The 26,156-nt window shown below is 40.6% G+C and overlaps 1 protein-coding gene across 1 annotated transcript in view; it reads right to left on the bottom strand.

Annotated features, from left to right (window-relative positions):
• Positions 1-204: 204 nt before the first annotated feature.
• Positions 205-26,156, bottom strand: part of CDKL4 (cyclin dependent kinase like 4) — a 54,460-nt gene continuing 28,508 nt past the window's right edge. Inside the window, exons 5-9 of the mRNA XM_032239390.1 lie at positions 15,669-15,866; positions 12,993-13,075; positions 10,265-10,321; positions 4,612-4,746; positions 205-1,834 (exon numbers count right to left, since the gene is read on the bottom strand). Coding sequence (XP_032095281.1) covers positions 1,733-1,834; positions 4,612-4,746; positions 10,265-10,321; positions 12,993-13,075; positions 15,669-15,866 — 575 coding nt within the window. The 3' untranslated portion in view covers positions 205-1,732. The remainder of the gene's footprint in view (positions 1,835-4,611; positions 4,747-10,264; positions 10,322-12,992; positions 13,076-15,668; positions 15,867-26,156) is intronic.

Consider the following 26,156-nt stretch of genomic DNA (forward strand, 5'->3'; position numbering starts at 1 on the left):
GTGAGAGGATCACTTGAGCTCAGGAGTTAATCAGCCTGGACAACATAACAAGACCTTGTCTCTAAAAAAAAAAAAATTAAAAATTAGCCAGGTGTGGTGGCTTCCACTGCAGTCCAAGCCACAGGCTGAGGTGGGTGGATTGCTTGAGCTGAGGAGGTGGAGGTTGCAGTGAACTGTGATTGTGCCACTATACTCCAGCCTGGGTGACAGCAAGAACCTGTCTAAAAAAAAAAAAAATCCTTCCTGTGAACAAGAAACTATTGTTTAGATGTCATAATTCCTTATTAAATGAATGCTTCTACATAACTGAATGAGATTCTCTGGGAGATTACATGTTTCTAAGTGCAGAAGACTTTCAGAAATAAACGTAAGATGTTATCATGTTTCTTCAATTATAATATATCCTTAACTCGTGGTGCCGGACACAGAAAATTTCTGGAATAATGTGTATTTGCAAAATTTGACAATATTCAGGTATGTATGCCAGACACGGGAGCAGAAATGAGTTAATAAAATACTCTTAATTTTTCCTGGTATCACTGATTGTGCCTTTTTGTCTAGCAGTGATAGCCCTGTGCTGTTATTTTATATGAGTTCCTCGTTAGCAAACTAAAAGTACTTTCAAATATTCTGCATTATTTTTGATATCCAGGATAAAAGTCATCTACTATGGTGCTGCAAAATTTATAATTTTAAGTATATATTTACAAATATATGTGTATATACATATGTCAAGTTTAGTTGGGAAAATACCCCATAGTAAATTCAGCTCAGCTATTGAGAGGTTTGCTTTGCTTTGTTGTTTTGTAAGAGATATAAAGTGATATTAACTGAAAGATAATCTTCCTGCTCTTGTGTTTACAAACCAACCTGATTATGATGCACCCACTAATTTTTAGGCTGCACAATTTCATAGAGGCTATGGATGCAAATGTATGCAAGAGAGTACTGGCAATGAGCTATTTAGATAACACACCCAGGAGGATCGGTTTGGGTCCCGAGATGACTTAGCCAGGAGGAGAAAAGAATAAGGAATGGCGATATAGCAAAGAATGGCAGCCAATTATCTGAGAGCGTTACTGATTCCTTGTCATTGGTCCACTGTTTGCTATGTATTGGAATTCGTAATTTTCTCTAGCTACTTTTAAAAATAGAATCATCAATGCCTCATGAGACAAAGTAGAGCCTGCTGTGGAATCTAGAGATAAAGCTAAATGACCTTTCAAGGTTCCCTTTCCAAACCAATATAAAAACAAAGAATAAGATACCAGCATTACTCAACAGACCTGGTTACAATAAGTATGAATTACAATGCAGGAACATATGTCATTTCTTACACAAACAGTGAGGCAGGCTATTGGATATTGCTTTAAGATATTATGTGGTCAGCTGAAGCAAGATGACACATGCAAATCTTTTTCATAAATCAAAGTATAATCTCACAAATTCTCCATATAAATAGCCTCAGGAGGGACTGCTCTGATGAAATTGAAAATATCTCCTCCATATGTGCAGTTTTAGGCTTTATAACATTTAAAGAAAATATTCTAAAAGATAACATTGGCATGTAAAAAGCAAGGGGAAAGGAATCAGCAATGATCAGAGCAAAACAATTCTAGAAGGCATCTTAATTTTCATATGGCTCATTTGCATTTGAAACACTGAGAATTCCTATCTCACTTGTACCAAATGTGTACATATTAAATTACTTTGCACTTGAAAGAACATTTTCCTAAATGTTTGGAAGATGATCAAATTTTAACTGGAGGACTTGTTTTCTTCCATCAGGTGTGGGGGAGATGTGGCTTCCTGGTATGAGAGGCAACAGTTGATTCTAATGGCAGAAGAAGACAAAAATAAGAAAGTAAATTGAAAACAATTCCTATTTGTACAGTTTGATTTAAAGATGATAAGACAAGTGGATACTTACGGTACAAAGATGTCAAAAAACATCAATTTTAAAAGTAAGTAGGGTTACCTTTCCAAAACTTGTGATTCTCTGATACCTGAAAATTAGGTTCTATTACTTGTTCTAGGATTCCCATGGATATACTATTATTTATTTCAGTATACTTAATCTGAGTGTCTAGTCAATGTTTAAAAGGTAGATGCCCATCAGCTACTATACAATAATTCCAGGAGACTACATTGTATCCATCTCAAAAAAAAAATATTTTCTTTTGAGACACCGTTTCATTCTGTTGCCCAGGCTGGAGTGCATGGTGCAATCTCAGCTCACTGCAACTGCCGCCTCCCGGATTCAAGTGATTCTTGTGCCTCAGCCTCCCAAGTAGCCGGGAATACAGGTGTGAACCACCATGTCCAGCTAATTTTTGTATTTTGGTAAAGACAGAGTTTCACCATGTTGGCCAGGTAGGTCTTGAACTCCTGACCTCAGGTGATCCACCTGCCTCAGTCTCCCAAAATGCTGGGATTATAGGCATGGGCCACCCACCTGGCCTCAAATTTTTCAATAGCTAGGATATTGGCAGAACAGCAAAGAAAAACAAAAACCTCTTTATTATCAACTTTAAACATTAGTCTTAAGGAAACCACAATGAATGAAAAGACTTTTTCTGTAACATTTATTTTCTGATATGGTAAAATGTCTAGGATTCAGGTGTGTCTTCTGAAAGCAAACCAGAACTTGAAAGGCACCCCTGTCTTTCTCTTGGCCTGGCTCCCTGGGCACCTCACTTGAAGGAGAGAGCTGGCCTCATGGTGGGTGCTACAGTGGAGCCCACCATGCAGAGGTGGATAGGATGCAGTTCACAGAGCATGGAGAACATGACCTGATCTCTGTAAATAAGATTCTCTAGATGTATGCTGCCCTTTGTGCTTCTTTCCTTTTGTTGCCTCTGGGCCTTTTGGAAGGCCTTGTTTACAGTCCCTGATGTATATCAGCTGGGGCTACGGGCATTGAAGGAAAGGGTAACACAGCTGTAAACCCAAGCAGAGAGCTGGAGGTGTGAAGGGAGAGCAGCACCCAACCCCCTCGAGGCAAGGCAAGCTCCATGACAGATCCCCAGGTAGACATGATTCGGGGGACCAGGAGGCCGGCCGGGGCAGCCGACACTGTGCATCCTCCCAGGCCAGTGAGGGGGAAATCCAGTGAGATTTTATTTATTTATTTATTTATTTTTGAGATGAAGTCTTGCTCTGTTGCCCAGGCTGGAGATTGCAGGCTCACTGCAAACTCTGCCTCCCGGTTTCAAGCGATTCTTCTGCCTCAGTCTCCCAAGTAGCTGGGTTACAGGCGCTCACCTTCATACCCGGCTAATTTTTGTATTTTTAGAAGAGACAGGGTTTGGCCATGTTGACCAAGCTGGTCTAGAACTCCTGACCTAAATTAATTCACCCGCCTTGGCCTCCCAAAATGCTGTGATTACAGGCATGAGCCACCGCTCACTGCCTGAGATGTTTTTAACAGGACCATGTCCTTTTATACACAATTCGCACTCTTTCAAATTGCTGCGTCAGCAATCTTGATTTAAATTATTATTATTTTTGTCATTTAAGCTGCATTGGGCTTGATATGCAAACACTTAACGGTAAAAGATAAAATGGTCCATGTAATCAAAATATGGATATCTAGAGATTTTGGATACACAGCAATGATTTAACATTTCATATTCTTGGTAAGTTTGATTTTTCTCTGCAAACAAACTTCTATTTTAACTCTTAAAAAGTTGGAAAAAAACAACACTTTCTTCCTTTATGGAAAACATGCTAATGAGAAGACAAATGACTGAAAATTAGATTGAAGATGAAAGGTTAAGCAAATGCAAAATGTGAAAATTGCTAGCCTCTGATAAATTGAAAATTACCAACTTGGTTTATTATTAGGCAATGTTCATCTACTTATTTATTTGAACAGTATTAAGTACCTTCTATGTGTCAGATATTGTTTTAGGTGTTGGGTTTGCCAGGTGAGGAAAAGCCCTGAACCAAAAGAAACCCATTTCCATGGAGTTTACGTTTTAACTTCAAAGTTTTCTGAAAGCAAGTGAAGGACAGTCACCTGATAAACTGCAGAATTAATGTTTGTCGTTAACAGTCATCGTACTGTTCGCAATATTGGCCCACTGGATAGAATTTGGTTCCCAGATGTCTGGGTTTCATTCCTTTGTGCCTGGCAGAGCTTGATTTTGAGAAAAAGCCTAGGAAAGGCAGACTTATGTGCCTGCTGTGGGTGAAAAGATGGAAGAGTCAGGTTACCTTTATTGCACATCTGGAGGCTACAGAAAGGTACTTGGATTCCTTTGTAATGCTGGCAAAACTCAGTCCTGTTGTAAACAGGGTTTTATTGTATGTAGCTGTTATATTAGAAGTATACGATCTCATGGGTGGTATATCCAATCACAGCAGCCAAAGAGTTGTGTAACGATTTGATTCAAGTGTGTTTGGAATAAGATTTTGCAATCATCTTGATATTTTCATTGTTGTATGGTTTTATTACATCAATTACCAATATTTGTTAAGCTAGACAAATATAACTACACCATACAAAGGAAAGATCTTGCTGTCCACCTTGTCTCAGTTTGAAAGGTAGACAAACGAAAACAAAAAAGGAATTATTTTTATAGCACTTTAACTTTTGAGTGGAAGTACCTGCTGGCGTCTTCTGTTTCTTCCCTCATTACGTGCTTTTCTTTTAATTTGGTCCTCGCAAAAAGAATCAAAGTAGGAGCTCTCTAGGAGTTGGGAACAGGTTAATCTGTCATCTGGATTCATCTTCAGACACCCCTTTGGAGGAAGAGAATAGCAAAGAAGATATTAAGGGAGGGGCTTATTTTGTTACAGTGCCCACAAACTGAATAATAACTTGTTAGGATAAATATGAGTTTAGAAAATCTTCAAGTTTGTATATTATCAAGTAGCTGGTGCTTTCTAATAGCTAGGATTGCTCTTCTTTTGCCACTTCCAAGTCTTTTGAGGGCAGAATGAATAGACAATGTCTCTCCAAAAGAGGCCACCTGAGATCCGGTGTTCCCACCAATGACACTTAAAAAGCACTATGGAAAACAAATCATTTGTAGCAGTCTGCAGAGTGTAGTCCCTGGATTAAAAACATCAGCCTTGCAGGAACTTGTTAGAAATGCAAATTCTTGGGTCCTACACCCCACCTGCCAAGTGGAATTGAAGCAGTGGAGGTGGGGCCCGGCAGTTTGTGTTTAACAAGCCCTCTGGGTGATTCTGATGCCCATATGCTCAGGTTTGAGAACCTCTGGGTTAAGGAGATGGCTGAGGAAGTGAGAACCTCAGTCAATGAGAATGAACCTAAAACAAGGAGAAATGGACTACGTATTCATTTAAGAATAACTACAGGTAGGCAGGGTGTGATGGCTCACACCTATAATCCCAGCACTTTGGGAAGCCAAGGTGGGTGGATCACGAGGTCAGGAATTTGAGACCAGCCTGGCCAAGATGGTGAAACCCTGTCTCTACTAAAAATACAAAAATTAGCTGGGCACGGTGGCAGGTGCCTGTAATCCCAGCTACTCAGGAGGCTGAGGCAGGAGAATCGCTTGAACCTGGGACGTCAAGGTGGCAGTGTGCCGAGATCGTGCCACTGCATTCTAGCCTGGGTGACAGAGCAAGACTCTGTATTAAAAAAAAAACTTCAGTCAAAACAGAAACGGTAACATTATGACCCTTCTGTATTTGAGACCATTAAAAGCCTCTAGGTCTGCTTCTGAGACTGGGGAGGAGTATCACAGCAGAGGGCTCAGTGGGGCTCCTAATACAAAGAGGTTTTCTCTGAGAAACACTGATATTCCAGCCAGAGAGTAGGACTTTGCCCATCAATAAAGACAGATTATGATCCATAAATAGCAGCTTTAAGCCAGACCTGGTGGCTCATGCCTGTAATCCCAGCACTTTGGGAGGCCAGAGGTTTAGAACAGTCTGGGCAACATAGTGAGACCCCATCTCTCCCTTATTTTCATTTTTAAAAAGAGCAGCTTTACAACACCCAGGCACAGACGACCTGACAATTCTTCCCTTCTATCCATAAGAGAGAAATAAGGGTCACCACCATCACAAACATTTGAGGCATTCTCAAGCCCAGACAATTGCGTTACCTGAGGCTGCCTCAGCTGGGACTACCCTGTAGTGTCCGTTCCTCCCTGACCCCAACTGACCTCAGTTCTCTGAGATCCCCAAGCTGCCTGCCCCTAAGTAGTATCACCTGGCCCTTGGCAAGGGCTCTGATTAGTCCTGTTCTTCAAGAAACAATCCTGCTCAGCAAAACTAGACTCACCTGTTCCTCCATGTCTACTGCCTGCTCCAAGCTGATGACCCCTAATTAATGACCCATGCCATATATCAACTCCAGTTGCTGCTGGAAAAGCAGTCTCCTCAAACCCTGTCAGGGCTATCACCAGGACAGAAAAACTTTTTTTCGTTTTTGCAATAAAGTCTTGTTCTGTCACCCAGGCTAGAGTGCAGTGGCATGACCTTGGCTCACTGCAAACTCCACTTCCCGGGTTTGAGCGATTCTCATGCCTCAGCCTCCAAATAGCTGGAATTACACGTGTGTGCAACCATGCTGGGTACATTTTTGTATTTTCAGTAGAGACGGGTTTCACCATGTTGGCCAGGCTGTTCTCAAACTCCTTATCTCAAGTGATGTTCCCGCCTCGGCCTCCCAGTGCTGGGATTATAGGCGTGAGCCACTGCACCCAGCCAGAAAGACTATTTTGAATACAAACTGTGATAGTCTCTATTTCTTTAGCACTCCATTCTGGCTTTTGCTTCCATTGTTCCATTAAAGTGGCTTTTTTTTTTTTCTTTGAGACAGAGTCTCGCTCTGTTGCCCAGGCTGTAGTGCAATGGTGCAATCTCGGCTCACTGCAACCTCCTAGGTTCAAGCAATTTTGTACCTCAGCCTCCCCAGTAGCTGGGATTACAGGCATTGCAGTTTTTAGTAGAGATGAGGTTTCACCATCTTGGCCAGGGTGGTGTTAAACTCCTGACTTTGTGATTCACCCACCTAGGCCTCCCAAAGTGCTGGGATTACAGGCATGAGCCACTGTGCCCGGCCTCTTGTTATTAATACCTCTGGCCTCTACTTCCATATCCTTCAACCCATTATGTATTTTGAATTGTCTTCTGTCTCGAGTATTAGACACTTCTGAGCAAGCCCTCCTTCTTAAAACTTTCTTTCTCTTTGGCTTCTCTAATCTCTCGCTTTCCTTCCTCTTCCCTCCTGGCTACTCCTTTTCAAACCAGCCTTTGCTAGTTTACCTTCTTCTCCTCTATGGTTGGATAAATTCCTCAAGGCCAAATCCTAGTCACCCCTTTTTTTTCTCATCTCTTCTTGGTTTCTAGGTGATCTCTTGGCTGCCTATGGATTCAATTATCAAAGTTAACCAGAGATGTCCACATCTACAATTCCGTTCCAGACCTCCCCTATGAACTCCAGACCTGCGGGTGCAACTGCTAACTTAACATCTGTCTCAAGGTCACTGTTAAGGGTTGAGTGTGTCACCGCAAAAACATATATATTGAAGTTCTAACTCCCAGTACCTCAGAATGTTCCCTTGTATGGAAATAAGGTCTTTGCAGATGTAATTAGTGAAGGTCATAACGGTGCAGGGTAGACTCCCTAATCCAATTACAATTGGTTTCCTTATATGAAAAGGGAAGATGGTGAGACAGACACACAGAGAGAATGCCATGCTATGATGGACGCAGAAAGTGGAGTTACATTACCACAAGTCAACGAATGCTTGGGGCTACCGGAAGCTGGAATTGGCAAGGAGAGACCCTCACCAAGAGTTTTCAGAGAAAGCCCAGACCTGCCAAGACCTGAGAAACCAATACAGGTACTGTACCCTTGCCAACTCTTCTACTTTACTCCCCAGATAGCAGTTATAATTAAGTCCTATTGGTTTTCCTTTCAAATATATCTTGAATTTATTCATGTTTATTTTTTTTCAGAGATGAGGTTTCACTGTCGCCCAGGCTGCAGTGCAGTGGCACAATCATGGCTCACTGCAGCCTTCAACTCCTGGGCTCAAAGCAAACCTCCTGCCTTAGCCTCCCAAGTAGCTGGGAATACAGGCAAGTGCTACCATGTCTGGATAATTTTTAGTTATTTTTTATGTTTTGTAGAGACAGGGTCTGACTTTTTTGTCCAGACCGATCTCAAACACCTGGGCTTCAGCGATTCTCCCGCCTTAGACTCCCAAAGTGCTAAGATTATACGCATGAGCCACCATGCCCAGCCTCATTCGTTTTTATATGAGCTTTCAAAACTAGTGAAATCTAGTCCATCACTAAACACCTATGAATTTTCATTTTAAAGAACATTTTTAGACTCTTAGAAGATGCTGCTAATGCTGAGCTCTCCATGGAGTCTGAGCTGGAACTTTGTACTGCTTGACTAATTCTGGAGCATTGAGATGAGCTGAGTAGAACTGAGGCTTCTGAGTCCTTGCTTTCCTGGATTAATAATTTTCTGTATATCAAGAAGCTGATGAATTATCAGAGGTGTTCTCTGTAGAACACCTAACCAGAAGATGTCTTGAAGATAGGAGATGAGAAATCAGAACTGTAAAGTCCAAGTCAGGATTCTTTTCTTAAATCCAAACTTCAAATTTCACAGAAAATGCTCTAATAAAATTTCCAACAGTCTATACTCTACTTCTTGATGACCAGATTAAGCTGATACAGTGGTAGGATAGTCATGACTACAGAAATAAATGAGTAATAAATAAGAAAGACTGTGCTCATGGTCTCACTTTAAACCTTATGAATACAACACAAAAGACCTGCCATAGATTGGCCACTGCATGCCACCACTCTCCTTGGCTCTGCCATTGGCCAATACGCCATTCACCTGAGTAGTTCCCTGCATAGGTTATGATTCCATCCCATGGGATGAACACCAGTTATGGTAGCCAGTTATTTATTTGCTGTTAAAGATATCTCAATTGCAAAGAATTAAAGTCTTCTTTCATCTAACATGGGGCAGGAGTCCACAAGATAGGGTTTGGCTCATGAAACAGCACAGTCCTTGATGCACTTAGAAGATTCTTGAGTTTTAGGTTGATACTTATGGGTCTAAACAAAATAGTTGAGTAACAAACCTAGCTTCATCTAAAACCTTAGGCAGCCAACAAGGGCTCTTCATCTTTGGAGATGAGGACAGGGAACTTGTCCTACATCTTGCAGTTTTCATGCCCCAGACTTGCTTCCAGGGAACCACAGGTTCTGGCTTCCATCTGAGAATTGGTTGGGTTTGCAGTGCATGATGCCTCCCTCTTCTCTTGGAGGTTTTGCTAAATTGCAGGTGGGTTAGAACAACTTGTCAAGAACAAGGTCGGGGAATTGGACTTCTAGATAGGACCTGCTGAGTGCTGGGTGAAGGCAGGTCTGGGCAGTAAGATAGGGAAGATGGCAGCTGAGGTCTGGTGAAGCAATGGTATGAGGAGTCTGAGAGCACAGGGGTATGGGGTTCTGACTCTCAGGAGGACCCAGGTTGAGGTCAGTGAGAACTCAGCAAAGCAATTCAGCACTCTGGTTAGCAACATGACAGTGACAAGCTCTTGCACAAAGGCTGGTCTACAAAGTTGACTACAGGTCATCCAAATGGCCCCACCATCTAGATCAGATGAGTCTCAAACTGAGCAGTTTATCATAATCATAAAAGGGCATGTTTAAAGATACACATGCCAAGGTCCCACTCATGAAAATTCTCCTTCTGAGTCTGAGGCTAGATACTGGAATCCGTATTTTTCAAAAGCTCCCAGGCCATTCTGATGAGTAGCCACATTTGGAAGACACTGCTGTAGACAGAACTTAATTGATTGTTAAAGATAGATACCCCCTCTGGTATCCTCACACCCATTGTCCAATGGGCTTTTGGTATGCATGATAGACGGCAGGGTCACACACCTTCTGGTGTGGCCCCATTTGGTCAAACATGAATGGCAGACTAGTCTTAGGTAAGTTTCTTCTGCTTTTTATTTGAATCTGTCCTTTTGACCATCTCTCTTGGGCCTAGTACAGGAGTTAGGTCTGGTATCTGCATGGCTCTGATTTTGCTTCATCTGCTAATGTTAATGGATATGTTAGAACAATTACAGCTTAAACCACTGATATTCCTTTTACTGGAATGATTTGACAGTTCTTTATCATTTTTAATGACTACATCCTATGTTGGCATCATTTAACCCACTGTCCACCCCCTTCCAAATTACCAGCTTCAGTCATTACAATTTGTAGGTAATAAGAGTTAGAATTGATGCTTCAGTACCTTCATGAAGTTCAGAGCCACAGTATGAGCATCTGAAAACTTTTCCTCAAGAGTTTCCTAGAAAACAAAGTTAAAACATTCACTATTACATAACAACAAGGTAATATGTGTGTATGTGTATGTGTTTGTGTATGTGTGTGTATATTTAGTGGCAGGGTCTCCCTCTGTCCCTCAGGCTGAAGTACAGTGGCATGATAATAGCTTATGCTAACCTTGAACTCCTGGGCTCAAGAGATTTTTCCACGTCAGCCTCCTGAGTAGCTAGGACTACAGGTGGGTGTCATCACACCCAGCTAATTTTTAAATTTTTTGTAGAGATGGGGTCTTGCTAAGTTGTATGAGCTGGTCTCAAACTTCTGGGCCTCAAGTGACTCTCCTGTCTCAGTCTCCCAAAGTGCTGGGATTATAGGGATGAACCACCTCACCTAGCCTATATTTTGAGTATATTAGTAATGACAACACTTTAAGGAAAGACTCTCTAGTAGGTTGAATAATTCATTTTTGATTTTTTTTTAAAAACTATGCTTTTATATAATTGTATATTGTAAAGATCTGAAATACATAAAACTGAAGTTATTTTCTTAATTTCACAATGTCTGGCAGTTGATGCTGGGTAAATGTGGGTCCCGAACACTCCCATCTGAAATCCTACAACAGTATTATAATATCTGTGCCTGATCTACTTCTAAGGATGTTTTTGAGTATTCATGAAAATACACTGGACTACATGCATAAGGGCACTACAGAAATCAAAAGAATGAAAAACACAACATTCAGAATGATGAGGAAAGAAGGGGATGGAGATGCTTGAAAGATAACAGTGGGAATCTACTTCTTTAACTGGGCAGCAGACACTTAAGTTAGTTGTAGTTTATTCTTTAAACACATGTTACATAAATATTCCTTTGCAACATTTAACCTTGCAGTTCAACCTTGAACCTTGTATTACATTTGTTAAAGGTTTTAACAAATACAATAAAAAAGGAAACCAGTATATAAATCAAGATATTATATGAAATAATTGATTTTAAATGAACAGGGTATCTAGAGATGGTTGGGACTATTTGGACCTCAAGCTATTTGGACAGTTCACACCTGTCATAGATCACAATCTGCCTTCTCAGACTTTTCCCCATCCCCACATGGCTCTGACTCCAGCACAGCTGGAGTGCAGACACATGATTTTCCTGACAGTTTTTTCTTGTATAGGCAGATTCTGGAAGAAATGGAGCTTTAAAGAGCATAGCCTGAACTTAGGTAACACACACAGGAAGTCAGTGTCTACAGAGAGCAAGAGAGAGAGTCAAGTGGTCATTGATATGTTTTCAAATAAAGGCAAAGACCATCGCAAGAGTAGAGAGATGATCCCTGTGATTTGGTGTTTAATGAGTACAATGGGGATCATTTTGTTAAATAACCTTCCATGTGAAAATATACATTGAGAAAAAAGCTTTTGATTGATTTGAGCTTTGTTTTACAAGCCAAAAAAAATTCAAATGCATTTTTTTCTTAAAAAATAAGACTGGCTAGGTGCAGTCGCTCATGCCTGTAATCCCAGCACTTTGGGAGGCTGAGGCAGGTGGATCATTTGAGGTCAGCAGTTCGAGACCAGCCTGGCCAACATGGTGAAACCCTGTCTCTACTAAAAATACAAAAAATAGCTGGGTGTGGTGGTACACACCTGTAATCCTGGCTGCTAGGGAGGCTGAGGCAGGTGAATTGCTTGAACCCAGGAGGCAGAGGTTGCAGTGAGCCGAGATCATGCCACTCTACTCCAGCACTCCAGCCTGGGCAACAGTGTGAGACTCTATCTCTTTAAAAAAAAAAAAATCTAAAGTCTTTTAAATAAACATCCACTCCTGCTCTAAAATAAATAAATAAATAAATAAAATAAGACTACTATAAGTACTGTTTATGAGAATATAATTATTTTAGGGAAAATTATCCTAAGGCTTCGACCAATGGATCAAAAGTATGTAGTATCTGAAATAATTAGCATTAATTTTTGAATAGATAAGACAATTAAACATTGAAAGTATTTTTCCTGGCTCATTGTAATGTAGTTTTTATATAGTTTCTTCAATATGTGTGATATGGGTTTGGCTCTGTGTCCCCACCCAAATCTCATCTCAAATTACAGTCCCCATGTGTCCAGGGAGGGAGTGATTGGATCATGAGGGGGGTTCCCCCATGCTGTTCTTGTGAGTGATTGTAAGGGAGTTCTCACAAGATCTGATGGTTTTAAAAGTGGCAGTTTTCCCTTGTGCCCTCACCTATCTCTCCTGCTGCCTTGTGAAGAAGGTGCCTGCTTCCACTTCCTCCATGATTGTAAATTTCCTGAGGCCTCCCAAGCCATGCAGAACTGGGAGTCAATTAAACCTCTTTCCTTTATAAATTACCCAGTCTTAGGGAAGTTCTTTACAGCAGTGTGAAAATAGACTAATCCACTGTGTCAGTATGTCACAAGGAAAACAAGCCAAAAACAAATATTAAAAAAGAAACAGTCCAGGCATGGTGGCTCATATGAGTAATTCCAGTGCTTGGGGAGGCTGAGGTGGGAGGACCACTTGAGCCTCAGAGGTTGAGGCTGTAGTGAGCCATGATCTTGACATGGCACTCCAGCCTTGGTGACAGAGTGAGACATCATCTCAAAATAAATAAGAAACAACTACCTTTGTAAAGAAAGCAGCAACACAAGTAATAAAATGTTCAAAATAGAGCAGTTTACCATGTCTTCTGGTTCAGGTATACTGATGCCATGGAAAAACTGGTTACTTTTAAAGATTGATTGATGTCTTGGGATTAATTTTCCTGTAAAATATAAACCACATAATTCATCATAAATTTGGCAAGGAATAATCAAGTGTTTAAATGGTTAATGCCTGAAGGCCAGGTGTGGTAGCTCAGGTGTGGTAATCCTAGCACTTTGGGAGGCCAAGGCAGGCAGATCCCTTGATGTCAGGAGTTCAAGATGAGCCTCGTCAACGTGGCGAAACCCCATGTCTACTAAAAATACAAAAATTAGCCAGGCGAGGTGGTATGTGCCTAATCCCAGCTACTCAGGAGGCTGAGACAGGAGAATTTCTTGAACCTGGGAGGCAGAGGTTGCAGTGAGCTGAGATCATGCCACTGCACTCCAGCCTGGGTGACAGAGCAAGACTCCATCTCAAAAAAAAAGAAAGGGGTGGGGGTGGCTAATGCCTGAAGTGCAGGTGTGAAAGAAATATTGTGTCTGATTATTCCCTCCAGAGATGGGAGGAATGGGATCCTGCAGATATATGCCTTCTCAGGTAAGGCCAGTTCTCCCAAACCAGTCTCTTTGTCATGTGTGGTTTGGTCACCTTTCAGCCTCCACCAAAAGACAAGGTGAGATAATGGTACTCATCGCAATGGTCTTTGCACACATTATCTTATTTAATCTCATAAATTAGATTTTATGAGACTTTATCTCATAATCTCACAACAATAGTTATTTTATTTTTTGAGATAGGGTATCTCTCTGTTGCCAAGGCTGGAGTGCAGTGGCACAATCATGGCTCATTTCAGCCTTGATCTCCCAGGCTCAAGCCAACCTTCCACCTCAGCCTCCCAAGTAGCCGGGGCTACAGGCATGTGCTACCACATCCAGCTAATTTTTAAAATTTTTTTGTAGGTATGGGGTCTGCCTATGTTGCCCAAGCTGGAGTAGTTGCTGTTTTAAATCCCCACTGTACCAATGACAAAAATGAGGCTCAGAGAAATTTAATAACTTGTCCAACATCACACAGTAACTGACAGACCCAGGATTTAAACTCAGGTTTGTAATGTAAATTTCCAGAATCTTTTTAGGGAATCAATCAGACAAAGTGTGGCGTGTAGTGGTACTCTACCCCACATTTTTCATGCTGCAGAATTCTCCAGAATGTGTTGGAACTGAACAGGGAACTGTCCAGCAGCCATGCTGCCAGGAAAGCCTATGGGAGGTAATTAACAAATGCTTATCTTGTGTGTAGAGTATCACTTTCTTTGCATCCATGCTGTTGGCGTGAAGCTGTGGCTCACCTTTTGGGTTATGCTGACACATAATGTAAGCTCACAAAAGAAACCCTTCGAGTCCCATATTCCTATTCTGCACTTAACTGGCTATATGACGTCAGGCCAATCACAGAAGCTCCCTAAGCCTCTGTTTCCTCATTTATAACACAGGCACAATTAAAAATGTTGTAACTTCCTTAACAGGTTTTTCTTAAGACTGAAAAAGATGATGCATATGAAAGTAATTTATAAATTCTTATGTACTGTACAAAGAAGATGTGTTAACGTTATTCTAAACTCCAGCAGCCACTCCTAATCAGGAAGTAAAATCAGACTCTTAAGCTCTAGGGCAGAGGTCTGCCAAACTATGACCTGCAGGTCAAATCTGGCCTAATGCCTGTTTCTGTACAGCTTGTAACCTCAGAATTCAGAATTGGTTTTACATTTTTATGCAGATTTTTTTTTTTTTTTTGAGACAGTTTCACTCCTGTTGCCTAGGCTGGAGTGCAGTGGTGTGATCTCAGCTCTCTGCAACCTCTGCCTCCCAGGTTCAAGCGATTCTCCTGCCTCAGTCTCCTGAATAGCTGGGATTACAGGCATGAGCTGCTATGTTTGGCTAATTTTTTGTATTTTTAGTAGAGATGGGGTTTCTCCGTGTTGGTCAGGCTGGTCTTGAACTCCTGATCTCAGGTAATCTGCCTGCCTTGGCCTCCCAAAGTGCTGGGATTACAGGCATAAGCTACCATGCCCAGCCTAAGCAGATTTTTAAAAGTCAAAAAAGATTTTTTGATATTTTGTTGCATATGAAAACTATAAGAAATTAAAGTTTCAGCGTCCATAAATAAAGTTCTGTTGGAACACAGCCATGCTCATCTGTGGACATGCTGTGTATGGCTGCTTTTGCACTACAATAGCAGAGTTGGGGAACTGCAACAGAGACTGTACAGCCTGCATAACCTAAAATATTTACCATCTGGCTTTTTACAGAAACAATTTTTGCTGATTCCTGTTCTGGAGTAAAGTAGGGAAACCTCTTTCACAGTGGACAGAAATTGCATTTGATCAAATATCTTAGATTAAGCTCTAGGCAGCTGACTCATATCCTTATCCCTATCTTAGTCTGATACGTAAAGTAAATGTATAGTTTATTCCATGGCTAATTGACTTTTCTTGGAAAGGCATCTGAGAACTCCCTGAGATGAGTTATGGTTCTAGATATTTAAAAAAGGATTGGGCTTTGGCTAAAACCCAGACCCCAGAACAATCATCCTGAGTGGCACTTTGGAGACGCAATACAGCTCGTTTTTTTGTTTTGTTTTTTTAAAATTACAATAACATATGAATGCTATAACAATTCAGCAACTCTGTTGCCATAAAATGCAATTCATACCTAGTGTTCTGATTATCAGATAAAGTTGGTCCACATCTGATTTTCCAGGCCACAGTGGCTGGCCTGTCAGGAGCTCTGCAAAAACGCAACCAGTAGCCCATATATCGACTGAAGAACCATACTGAGTATCTCCCACAAGAAGTTCAGGAGCTCGGTACCATCTTGTAGCTACATAATCGGTGTAGGCATCTCCTGGAACTGCAAATGCATCAATCAGATCAGGTGAGCCAATTCTCCCAACATGTGAACAAACTACTCCCAAGAACACATCAGGCATTCAGGAGAGCTTCAGTAACCATCAAAGGCCATGATACTCTTTTTATTTTTATTTTTATTTTTTTTTTTTTTGAGATGGAGTTTCACTCATGTTACCCAGGCTGGAGTGCAATGGCGCGATCTCCGCTCACCGCAACCTCCGCCTCCTGGGTTCAGGCAATTCTCCTGCCTCAGCCTCCTGAGTAGCTGGGATTACAGGCACCTGCCACCATGCCCAGCTAATTTTTTGTATTTTTAGTAGAGACGGGGTTTCACCATGTTGACCAGGATGGTCTCGATCTCTTGACCTCGTGATCCACCCGCCTTGGCCTCCCAAAGTGCTGGGATTACAGGCTTGAGCCACCGCAATACTCTTAACAGTTAATGCATGAGGCACTAATTGAGGAAACAGTTAGTGTGCATTGAGATAGTAAATTTGGCATTCAAGAGCACTTTAGGTAAACAACTATTTTTTTTTTTTTGAGACAGAGTCTCACTCCATCACCAGGTACCAGGCTGGAGTGCAGTGGTGCAATCTTGGCTCATTGCAAACTCCACCTCCTGGGTTCAAGCAATTCTCCTGCCTCAGCCTCCCGAGTAGCTGGGACTACAGGCACGTGCCACCAAGCCCAGCTAATTTTTTTTGCATTTTTAGTAGAGATGGGATTTCACCGTGTTGGCCAAGATAGTCTCGATCTCTTGACCTCGTTATCCGCCCGCCTCGGCCTCCCAAAGTGCTGGGATTACAGGCATGAGCCACCGTGCCTAGCCAGTAAACAACTATTATTACTGCAAACTGGGGCAGTGGGTGGTGTGGTAGGGATCAGGGGAATGAGAATTTCTGGAGTGTAACTTTAAGTCTAAACCACATTGTTGGTTTCCACTTTATTATCAGCATGGTGGTTGTTGTGTGTTGAATTGTGTCCACCTAGATAGGTTGAAGTCCTAATTCTTGGTACCTGTGAATGTGACCTTATTTGTAAATAGGGTTTTTGCAGATGTAATTAATTAGTTAAGATGAGGTCATACTAGATTAGGGTAGACTCCAAATCCAGTGACTTGTACCCTTACAGGGACACAGAGACACACACAGAGAATGCCATGTGATGCTGAAGGCAGAGATTGGAACGATGCAGCTGCCAGCACAGGAATGCCAAGTTTTCCCACATCCACCAGAAACTGGGATAGAGGCTGGGCATGGCGGCTCACGCCTGTAATTCCAGCACTTTGGGAGGCCAAGGCGGGCAGATCACTTGAGGTCAGGAGTTCAAGACCAGCCTGGGCAACATGGCAAAACCCCGTATCTACTTAAAATACAAAAATTAGCTAGGCATGGTGGTGTGGGCTTGTAGTCCCAGCTACTGGGAGGCTGAGGCGGGAGAATCACTTGAACCCTTAGAAGTTGCAGTGAGCAGTGATAGCATCACTGCACTCTAGCCTGGGCGACAGAGACTCTGACTCACATACACACACAGAGAGAAGCTGGGAGAGAGTCATGGAAGCCTCTCCTAGAGCCTTCAGAGGAAATGTGGCCCTGCTGAAACCTCGATGGCAGACGTCTGACCTCTAGAACTGTGAAAGAATAGATTTCTGTTGTTTTCAGCCACTCAAATTGTGGTAATGTATCATGGCAGCCCCAGGAAACGAATGCAGCACTAGACGATTGCGTAAATTAATTTTTCTATCCAAATGTGTTACTTAGAACCCACTGTGACAAAGACCTCAATTTGACTGCTTGTACTATGGATGAGTCATGTGTGGTATGTGATAGGTAGATGACAGAGAGTTGGGCGCACCTTCACTGCCCAGCCTTGCCCTATGCCACAGGCGTGCACTGCCTGGACCCAAGGCACCTGCCTCCAAGTGGGTGGAAGCTAATCCCAGAATCATCACCTCACTCTGAAAGATCAGAAGCGCTACAAATGCATTACAGAGAAGGAACAATTGGAAAGCAGCCCGGCTTGCAGAGATGAGGTAATGAGCAATTCTCCTTGGTAAATGCATTGGGTAGCCCCAAAGACTGCCACAAAAGGCAGCTCAGAAAATAGTGGCTGTGGCTCCGGTCAAAGAATAGTCCTCATAGGAGTGGGAAGAGGAAATCATCTTTACTTGCTCATTGCTCTTTTATAAAATTATATAAACTTTTAAATGGTAAAAATTAACAAATGCCATGTAGGAAATTTGGAAAATGGAGAATAAGAAGGAAAATAACAACCACTAACAATTTTCACTATTCACAGGCTAAGTCAGCTGTTTTGCTTAAAACATTTTTCTATTTAAAAGTCATATATGCTCACTGCAGAGAACATGAAAAAATATATAATAAACAGAAGGTAAATAAACCCAAGTTTTACTACCAAAAGGTACCTTGTGTTAATCTTTTGCTGTATTTTGTTTGAATCTTTTTCTTATTTTCAGCACAGTTTTGAGTACCATTTTTTGGAGGCAGGGTTATTCTGTTCACCAGGCTAAAATGCAGTGGCACGATCATAACTCACTGCAGCTTTGAACTCCCGGGCTCATGCGATCCTCCTGCCTCAGCCTCCTGAGTAGCTGGGACTATAGGGGCATGCAACCATGCCTGGCTAATTAAAAAAAACTTTTTTTGTACAGATAGAGGTCTCACTATGTTGCTCAGGCTGGTATATGTACTTTTGATCATACTACATATAAAATTTTGTGTCCTGATTTTTTCACTTAATTCTATGCATCTATCATGTTATTATAAACTCTTCCTAAACTTGGGTTTAACGGCTATGTAGCTTACCAAGTGCATATGCCAGGATTTACTTTACCTTCCCCAAATTTTCCAATATTTTGTCATTATAAATAACACCAGATTATTTTTCAATAATCCCTGCACAAAGCTTTTTCTGTATTTAGAATTATTTCAAGGCCAGGCACAGTAGCTCATGTCTATAATCCCAGCACTTTTGGGAAGCCAAGGCAGTCAAATCGAGTGAGCCCAGGAGTTTGAGACCAGCCTGAGCAACATGGTAAAATCCTGTCTCTACAAAAAATGAAAAAAATCAGCCAGGCATGGTAGCATGTACCTGTGGTCCCAGATACATGGGAGGCTGAGGCAGGAGGATAGATTGAGCCCAGGAGGTTGTGCTGCAGTGAGCTATGATCATACCATTGTCCTCCAGCCTGGGCTACAGAGTGAGACTCCATCTCTTAAAAAAAACACAAACAACAACAAAAAAAGAAGCTGAGCTTGGTGGCTCACGCTTGTAATCCCAGCACTTTGAGAGGCTGAAGGGGGTGGATCACTTAATCCTAGGTATTCCAGACCGGCCTGGGCAACATGGTGAATGAAACCTCATCTCTCTAAAAATTATTATTCCTTTAGAATGATTTTCTATGAGTAGAATTACTAGATTGAGAGGTATAAACATCATTTATAAAATTATTAAAGAAATTCATGTTCTTTGTAGAAAACTTGGAAAATACAAAAAAAGCGTAAAGAAGAAAATGAAACATCACCTACCACCCAGACAGAAATCAAGTCAAGCTTTTGGAATAGAATTGGGACCAGTCTACATGCAGCTATGTGTTCTTTTTTACTTAGCTCCATGTTGTAAGCTGAAACATTTCTCATGCCATTAAAATCCTTTAAAAATATATTTTTACAGTATTAAGTCAGATAAATTCTTTAGCCATTTCCTTATTTCTGAATGACTGTGTTCCTCTGAATTTTTTCTCAGTAATAATTGGTTCTACAATAAACATTATGTTGTATTCTTTTGTGGGGGGTAGTATCTTGGCTTATGAGAGATTCCTAAAAGTGGAATTAAAGATGCAAAGGGTGCTTACTGCTGTCTCAAAGATTTGTTCAAAACTGTTTTCCCACTAAAAACAACCTTGTAAGCTCTGAGTAGTTATTATTTGAAAAATCTGGCCCAGCATGGTGGCTCATGCCTGTAATCCCAGCACTTTGGGAGGCTGAGGTGGGAGGATCACTTGAGGCCAGAAGTTCAAGATAAGCCTGGGCCCCACGCTGAAACCCTGTCTCTACCAAAAATACAAAATTTAGCCCCATGTGGTGGTGCATATCTGTAGTCCCAGCTACTTGGGAGGCTGCGGTGGGAGGATTGCTTGAGCCCTGGAGGTGGAGGTTGCAAGGAGGCAAGATTGCACCACTGCACTCCAGCCTGGGTGACAGAGCGAGACTCTGTCTCAAAAAAAAAAAAAAGGAAAATACGCTGCCAGCTTCATTGGTGAAGAGTAGTATTTTAAGGTGCATTTATTTGATATCAGTGAAGAGAAAGATGATTTCATGTTTTTAGCCTTTTCTTTCATTTGTGAACTGTCAATATCTTGCTAATTTTTCTACTCAGTGCTCTTGTGTTTTTTTTTTAAATCAATTTATATAGGCTCTTATCTATCAACCTATTACCAATTTTGAAATATTCTCTCCTTTGGTTATTTCCTTTAAAATTTTTATTTTTCTGTGTATATCTATACATCTATATATAGGAGGAGCTTAAATTTGTTTTGTGGTAAAATATATATTTTATAAAATTTACCATTTAACCATTTAAAATTGTACAGTTCAGTGGCATGAAGTGCATTCAGTGTTGTGCAACCATCACCACCAGGTATCTCCAGGATTTCTTCCAACAGCCCAGCCTGAAACTCCTTATCCTTTAAACAAGAACTTTCCATTCTCCCTTCCCCCAGCCCTATTCTTTTTTCTGTCTCCATGAATTTGACTATTTTAGGTAGATCATGTAAATAGAATCACATGATATTTGTCCTTTTCTGTATGTCTGATTTCACTTCGCTTAATGTTTTCAAGGTGTATCCATGTCATAGCATATATCAGAATTTCATTTCTTTTTAAGATTGAGTAAGATTTCATTATATGTATGTACCACATTTTGTTTACCCACTCATCCTTGATGGACTTTAGGGTTGTTTCCACCTTTTGTCATTGTGAATAATCCTACTATAAGCATTGGCATGCAAATACCTTTAAGTCCCTGCTGTCAGTTCTTTTGGGTGTGTACCTAGAAGTGGAATTGCTGGTTCATACAGTGATTCTATGTTTAATTTTTTGAAGAACTGCCATACTGCTTTCCACAGCAGCTGCATCATCTTACATTCCCACTGGCAATGCATGAGGGCTCCAATTTCTTTATATCCTTACCAACACTTGTTATTTTGTTCTGTGTGTTTTTTTTAAATAATAGTCATCCTAATGGGTGTGAAGTGGTATCTTATTGTGGTTTTGATTTGCATTTCCCTAATAATGATTACCTTAAGCATCTTTTCATGTGCTTATTGGCCATTTGTGTATCTTTTTTGTTTTTTAATTTTTAATTTTTTTGAGACAGGGTGTCACTCTGTCACCCGGGCTGGAATGTAGTGGTGCGATCTTGGCTCACTCACTGCAACCTCCACCTCCTGAGTTCAAGTGATTCTCATGCTTCAGACTCTTGAATAGCTAGGATTACAGGTATGAGCCACCGCGCCCAGCCTTGTATATCTTCTTTAAAGAAATGTTTACCAAGAAAGCCAAGAGAATCCACAGACCCTTTGAAGAAGGTGGATTACTGCTGCAGGCTCTGTGGGACAGTCAAGGAACTCCCAAGACAAAGGTTATATTCTCTTGGGAGCTCTATGGCCCCGCCCACTGCCTGATCCACCCTATGCTACTTTAGCTGATGTGCTCTTGAGAGCACCACCTCCTGGCTGGAGGTCAATCAACATAAAACCATGCACGTAACAAAAATACAACTAAGGACTCTCACAGAGTCCACTTCACTCCACTGCTACCTCTACCAGAGCAGGTGCTGGTATCCATGGCTGAAAGACCTGACAATGGATCACATCACAGAACTTTTTGCAGACACTTCCTAGTACCAGCCTAGAGCCTGGTAGCTTCTCTGGGTGGCTAGATTCAGAAGAAAAATAACAATCAATGCAGTTTGGCTCTCAGGAAGCCCCATCTCTAGGGGAAAAGGGACCACATCAAGGGAGCACCCCATGGAACAAAAGAATCTGAGGAGCAGCCCTCAAGTCCCAGACCTTCCCTCTCACATAGTCTACCCAAATGAGAAGAAACCAGAAAAACAATTCCAGTAACATGACCACAAAACAAGGTTCTTTTTTTTCTTAACAACATGGAGTCTTGCTCTGTCGCCTAGGCTGGAGTGTAGTGGTGTGATCTTGGTTCACTGCAACCTCTGCTTCCTGAGTACAAGTGATTCTCCTACCTCAGCCTTCCAAATAGCTGGGACTACAGGTATGTGCTGTCACACCCGGCTAATTTTTGAACTTTTAGTACAGATGAGGTTTCACCATGTTAGCCAGGCTGGTCTCAAACTCCTGACCTCACGTATCTGCCTGCCTTGGTTTCCCAAAGTGTTGGGATTGCAGGCGTAAACCACTGTACCTGGCCCAAAACAAGTCTTTAACACTCCCAAAAGATCATACTAGCTTGCCAGCAATGGATCCAAACCAAGAGAAAATCTCTGAATTGACAGAAAAAGAATTTAGAAGTTCAACTATTAAGCCAATCAAGGAGGCACCAGAGAAAGATGAATTCCAACCAAAAGAAACAAACAAACAAAAAAATGATACAAGATACAAATGGAAAAATCTCCAGTGAAATAGCATAAATTTAAAAAAATCACAACTTCTGGAAATCAAGGACACACTTAGAGAAATGCAAAATGCACTGGAAAGTCTCAGCAATAGAATTGTACAAGTACAAGAAAGAACTTCAGAGCTTGAAGATGAGGCTTTCAAATTAACCCAATCTGACAAAGACAAAGAAAAAAGAATTTAAAAAAATGAACAAAGCCTCCAAGAAGTTTAGGATTATGTTTAATGACCAAACCTCAGAATAATTGGTGTTCCCAAGGAAGAAGAGAAATCTAAAAGTTTAGAAAACATATTTGAGGGAATAATTGAGGAAAACTTCCCTGGCCTCACTAGAGATCTAGATATCCAAATACAAGAAGCTCAAAAAACACTTCGGAAATTCATCACAAAAAGATCATCACCTAGGCAACAGGCATCAGGTTACCTAAAGTTAAGACGAAGAAAAGAATATTAAGAGCTATGAGACAAAAGCATCAGGTACTATAAAGAAAAATCTACCAGATTAACAGTAGATTTCTCAGTAGAAACCCTACAAGCTAGAAAGGATTGAGGACCTATCTTTGCCTCCTTAAGCAAAACAATTATCAGCCAAGAATTCTGTATCTAGTAAAACTAAGCTTCATAAATGAAGGAAAGATACAGTCTTTTTCAGACAGGCAAATGCTGAGAGAATTCACTACTACCAAGCCAGCACTACAGAAACTGCTAAAAGGAGCTCTATATCTTGAAACAAATATTTGAAGTACACCAGAATAGAATCTCCTTAAAGCATTAATCTCACAGGACCTATAAAACAACAACACAATGAAAAAAACTCAGGGTATTCAGGCAACAAATAGCATGATGAATAGAGTAGTACCTCACATCCCAATACTGATGTCGAATGTAAATGGCCTAAATGATCCACTTAAAAGATACAGAATGGCAGAGTGAATAAGAATTCACCAACCAAGTATCTGTTGTCTTCAAGAGACTCACCTGACATATAAGGACTTACATAAGCTTAAGGTAAAGGGGTGGAAAAAGGTATTCCATGAAAATGGATACCAAAAGTGAGCAGGGGTAGTGATTCTTATATCAGACAAAACAGACTTAAAGTAATGGCAGTTAAAAAAAAACAAAGAGGGACACTATATAATGATAATTAAAAAAAAACTAGTCCAACAGGTAACTATCACAATCCTAAATATATATATACCTAATACTGGAGCTTCCAAATTTATAAAACAAGTACTATTAGACCTAAGAAATGAGATAGACAGTAACACAATAATAGTGGGGGACTTCAATACTCCACTGACAACACTAGACAGGTCATCAAGACAGAAAGTCAGCAAAGAAACAATGGACTTAACCTATACCCTACAACAAATAGACTTAACAGATATTTACAGAACATTCTACCCAGTGACTGCAGAATATACATTCTGTTCATCAGCACATGGAACATTCACGATGATAGACCCTATAATAAGCCATAAAACAAAAAAAAATTAAGAAAATTGAAATTATAGCAAGAACTGTCTCAGACCACAATGGAATAGAATTGAAAATCAACTCCAAAAGGAATCCTCAAACCCATACAAATACATGGAAATTAAATAATCTGCTCCTGAATGATTGTTGGGTCAACAGTGAAATCAAGATGGAAATTTAAAAATTATTTGAACTGAATAATAATAGTGACACAACCTATCAAAACCTCGGGATACAGCAAAGGCAATGCTAAGAGGAAAGTTCATTGCATTAAATGCCTACATCAAAAAATCTGAAAGAGCACGAATGGACAATCTAAGGTCACACCTCAAGGAGCTAGAGAAATGAGAACAAACCAAACCCAAAACCAGCAGAAGAAAACCAAGATCAGAGCAGAAGTAAATGAAACTGAAACAAATAAAAAAACACAAAAGATAAATGAAACAAAAATCTCATTCTTTGAAAAGATAAATGAAATTGATAGGCCATTAGCAAGATTAACCAAGAAAAGAAGAGAGAAAATCAAAATAAGCTCAATTAGAAATGAAACAGGAGATATTACAACTGATAACACCGAAATACAAAAGGTCACTCAAGGCTTCTATGAACACCTTTATGTGCGTAAACTAGAAAACCTAAAGGACATAGATAAATATCTGGAAATATACAACCCTCCTAGATTAAACCAGGAAGAAATAGAACCTCTGAGCAGACCAATAACAAGCAGTGAGATTGAAATGATAATTAAAAAGTTACCAGTGAAAAAAGTCCAAGACCAGAGAGATTTATAGCTAAATTTTATCAGACATTCAAAGAAAAATTGGTACCAATACTATTGACACTATTCCAAAAGACAGAGAAAGGGGGAATCCTCCCTAAATCATTCTGTGAAGCCAGTATCACCCTAATACCAAAACCAGAAAAGGACATAACAAAAAAAAAAAAAAAAAAAAAAAAAACAACTACAGAACAATATCCCTGATGAACATAGATGCAAAAATCCTCAACAAAATACTAGCTAACCAAATCCAACAACATATCCAAAAGATAATCCACCATGATCAAATGGGTTTCATACCAGGGATGCAGGGATGGTTTAACATCTGCAAGTCAATAAATGTGATATACCACATAAATAGAATTTTAAAAAAAACACAAGGTCATCTCAATAGATGCAGAAAAAGCATTTGACAAAATTCAGCATCGCTTTATGATTAAAACCCTCAGGAAAATCATAGAAGGGACATACCTTAAGGTAATAAAAGCCATCTATGACAAACTCACAGTCAACATGATACTGAATGGGGAAAAGTTGAAAGCATTTCCCCCGAGAATTGGAACAAGACAAGGATGCCCACTTTCACCACTACTATTCAACATAGTATTGGAAGTCCTAGCCAGAGCAATTAGAAAAGAGAAAGAAATAAATAGCATCTAAACTGGTAAAGATGAAGTCAAGCTTTTGCTGTTGGCTGATGACGTGATCGTATGCCTAGAAAACCCTAAAGACTCATTCAAAAAGCTCCTGGAACTGGTAAATGAATTCAGCAAAATTTCAGGATAACAAAATTAATGTACACAAATCAGTAGCCCTGCTATACACCAAGAGCACCCAAGCTGAGAATAATGGATTTCCAGGAAAAATCCCCAAATCTGTGACACCGCATCTATACCATACGTTGGATGATTTTTTTTTTTTTTTTTTTTTTTTTTTTTAGATGGAGTCTCGCTTCGTCACCAGGCTGGAGTGCAGTGGCGCGATCTCATCTCACTGCAACTTCCACCTCCCGGGTTCAAGTGAGTCTCCTGCCTCAGCCTCCCCAGTAGCTGGGACTACAAGCACGTGGCACCACACCTGGCTAATTTTTTGTAGAGATAGGGTTTTAGTAGAGATAAGGTTCCACCGTGTTAGCCAGGATGGTCTCAATCACCGGACCTTGTGATACACCCGCCTTCACCTCCAAAAATGCTGGGATTACAGGCATGAGCCACCGTGCCCAGCCTGGATGATTATTATTCACTTAATTTCCTAAATTGAGGTTCGCATATATTTCAGTATTTTTTAATGTATTTCCTATACAGCTGAGATCATACTGTGTACATATGTTTTCACTTTCCTTTTTCCCTTACTGTGTCTTAAACATT

Source organism: Sapajus apella, unplaced genomic scaffold, assembly GCF_009761245.1.
Source record: "Sapajus apella isolate SASKATOON/1434 unplaced genomic scaffold, GSC_monkey_1.0 scaffold44, whole genome shotgun sequence".
Classification (NCBI taxonomy): Eukaryota; Metazoa; Chordata; class Mammalia; order Primates; family Cebidae; genus Sapajus; species Sapajus apella.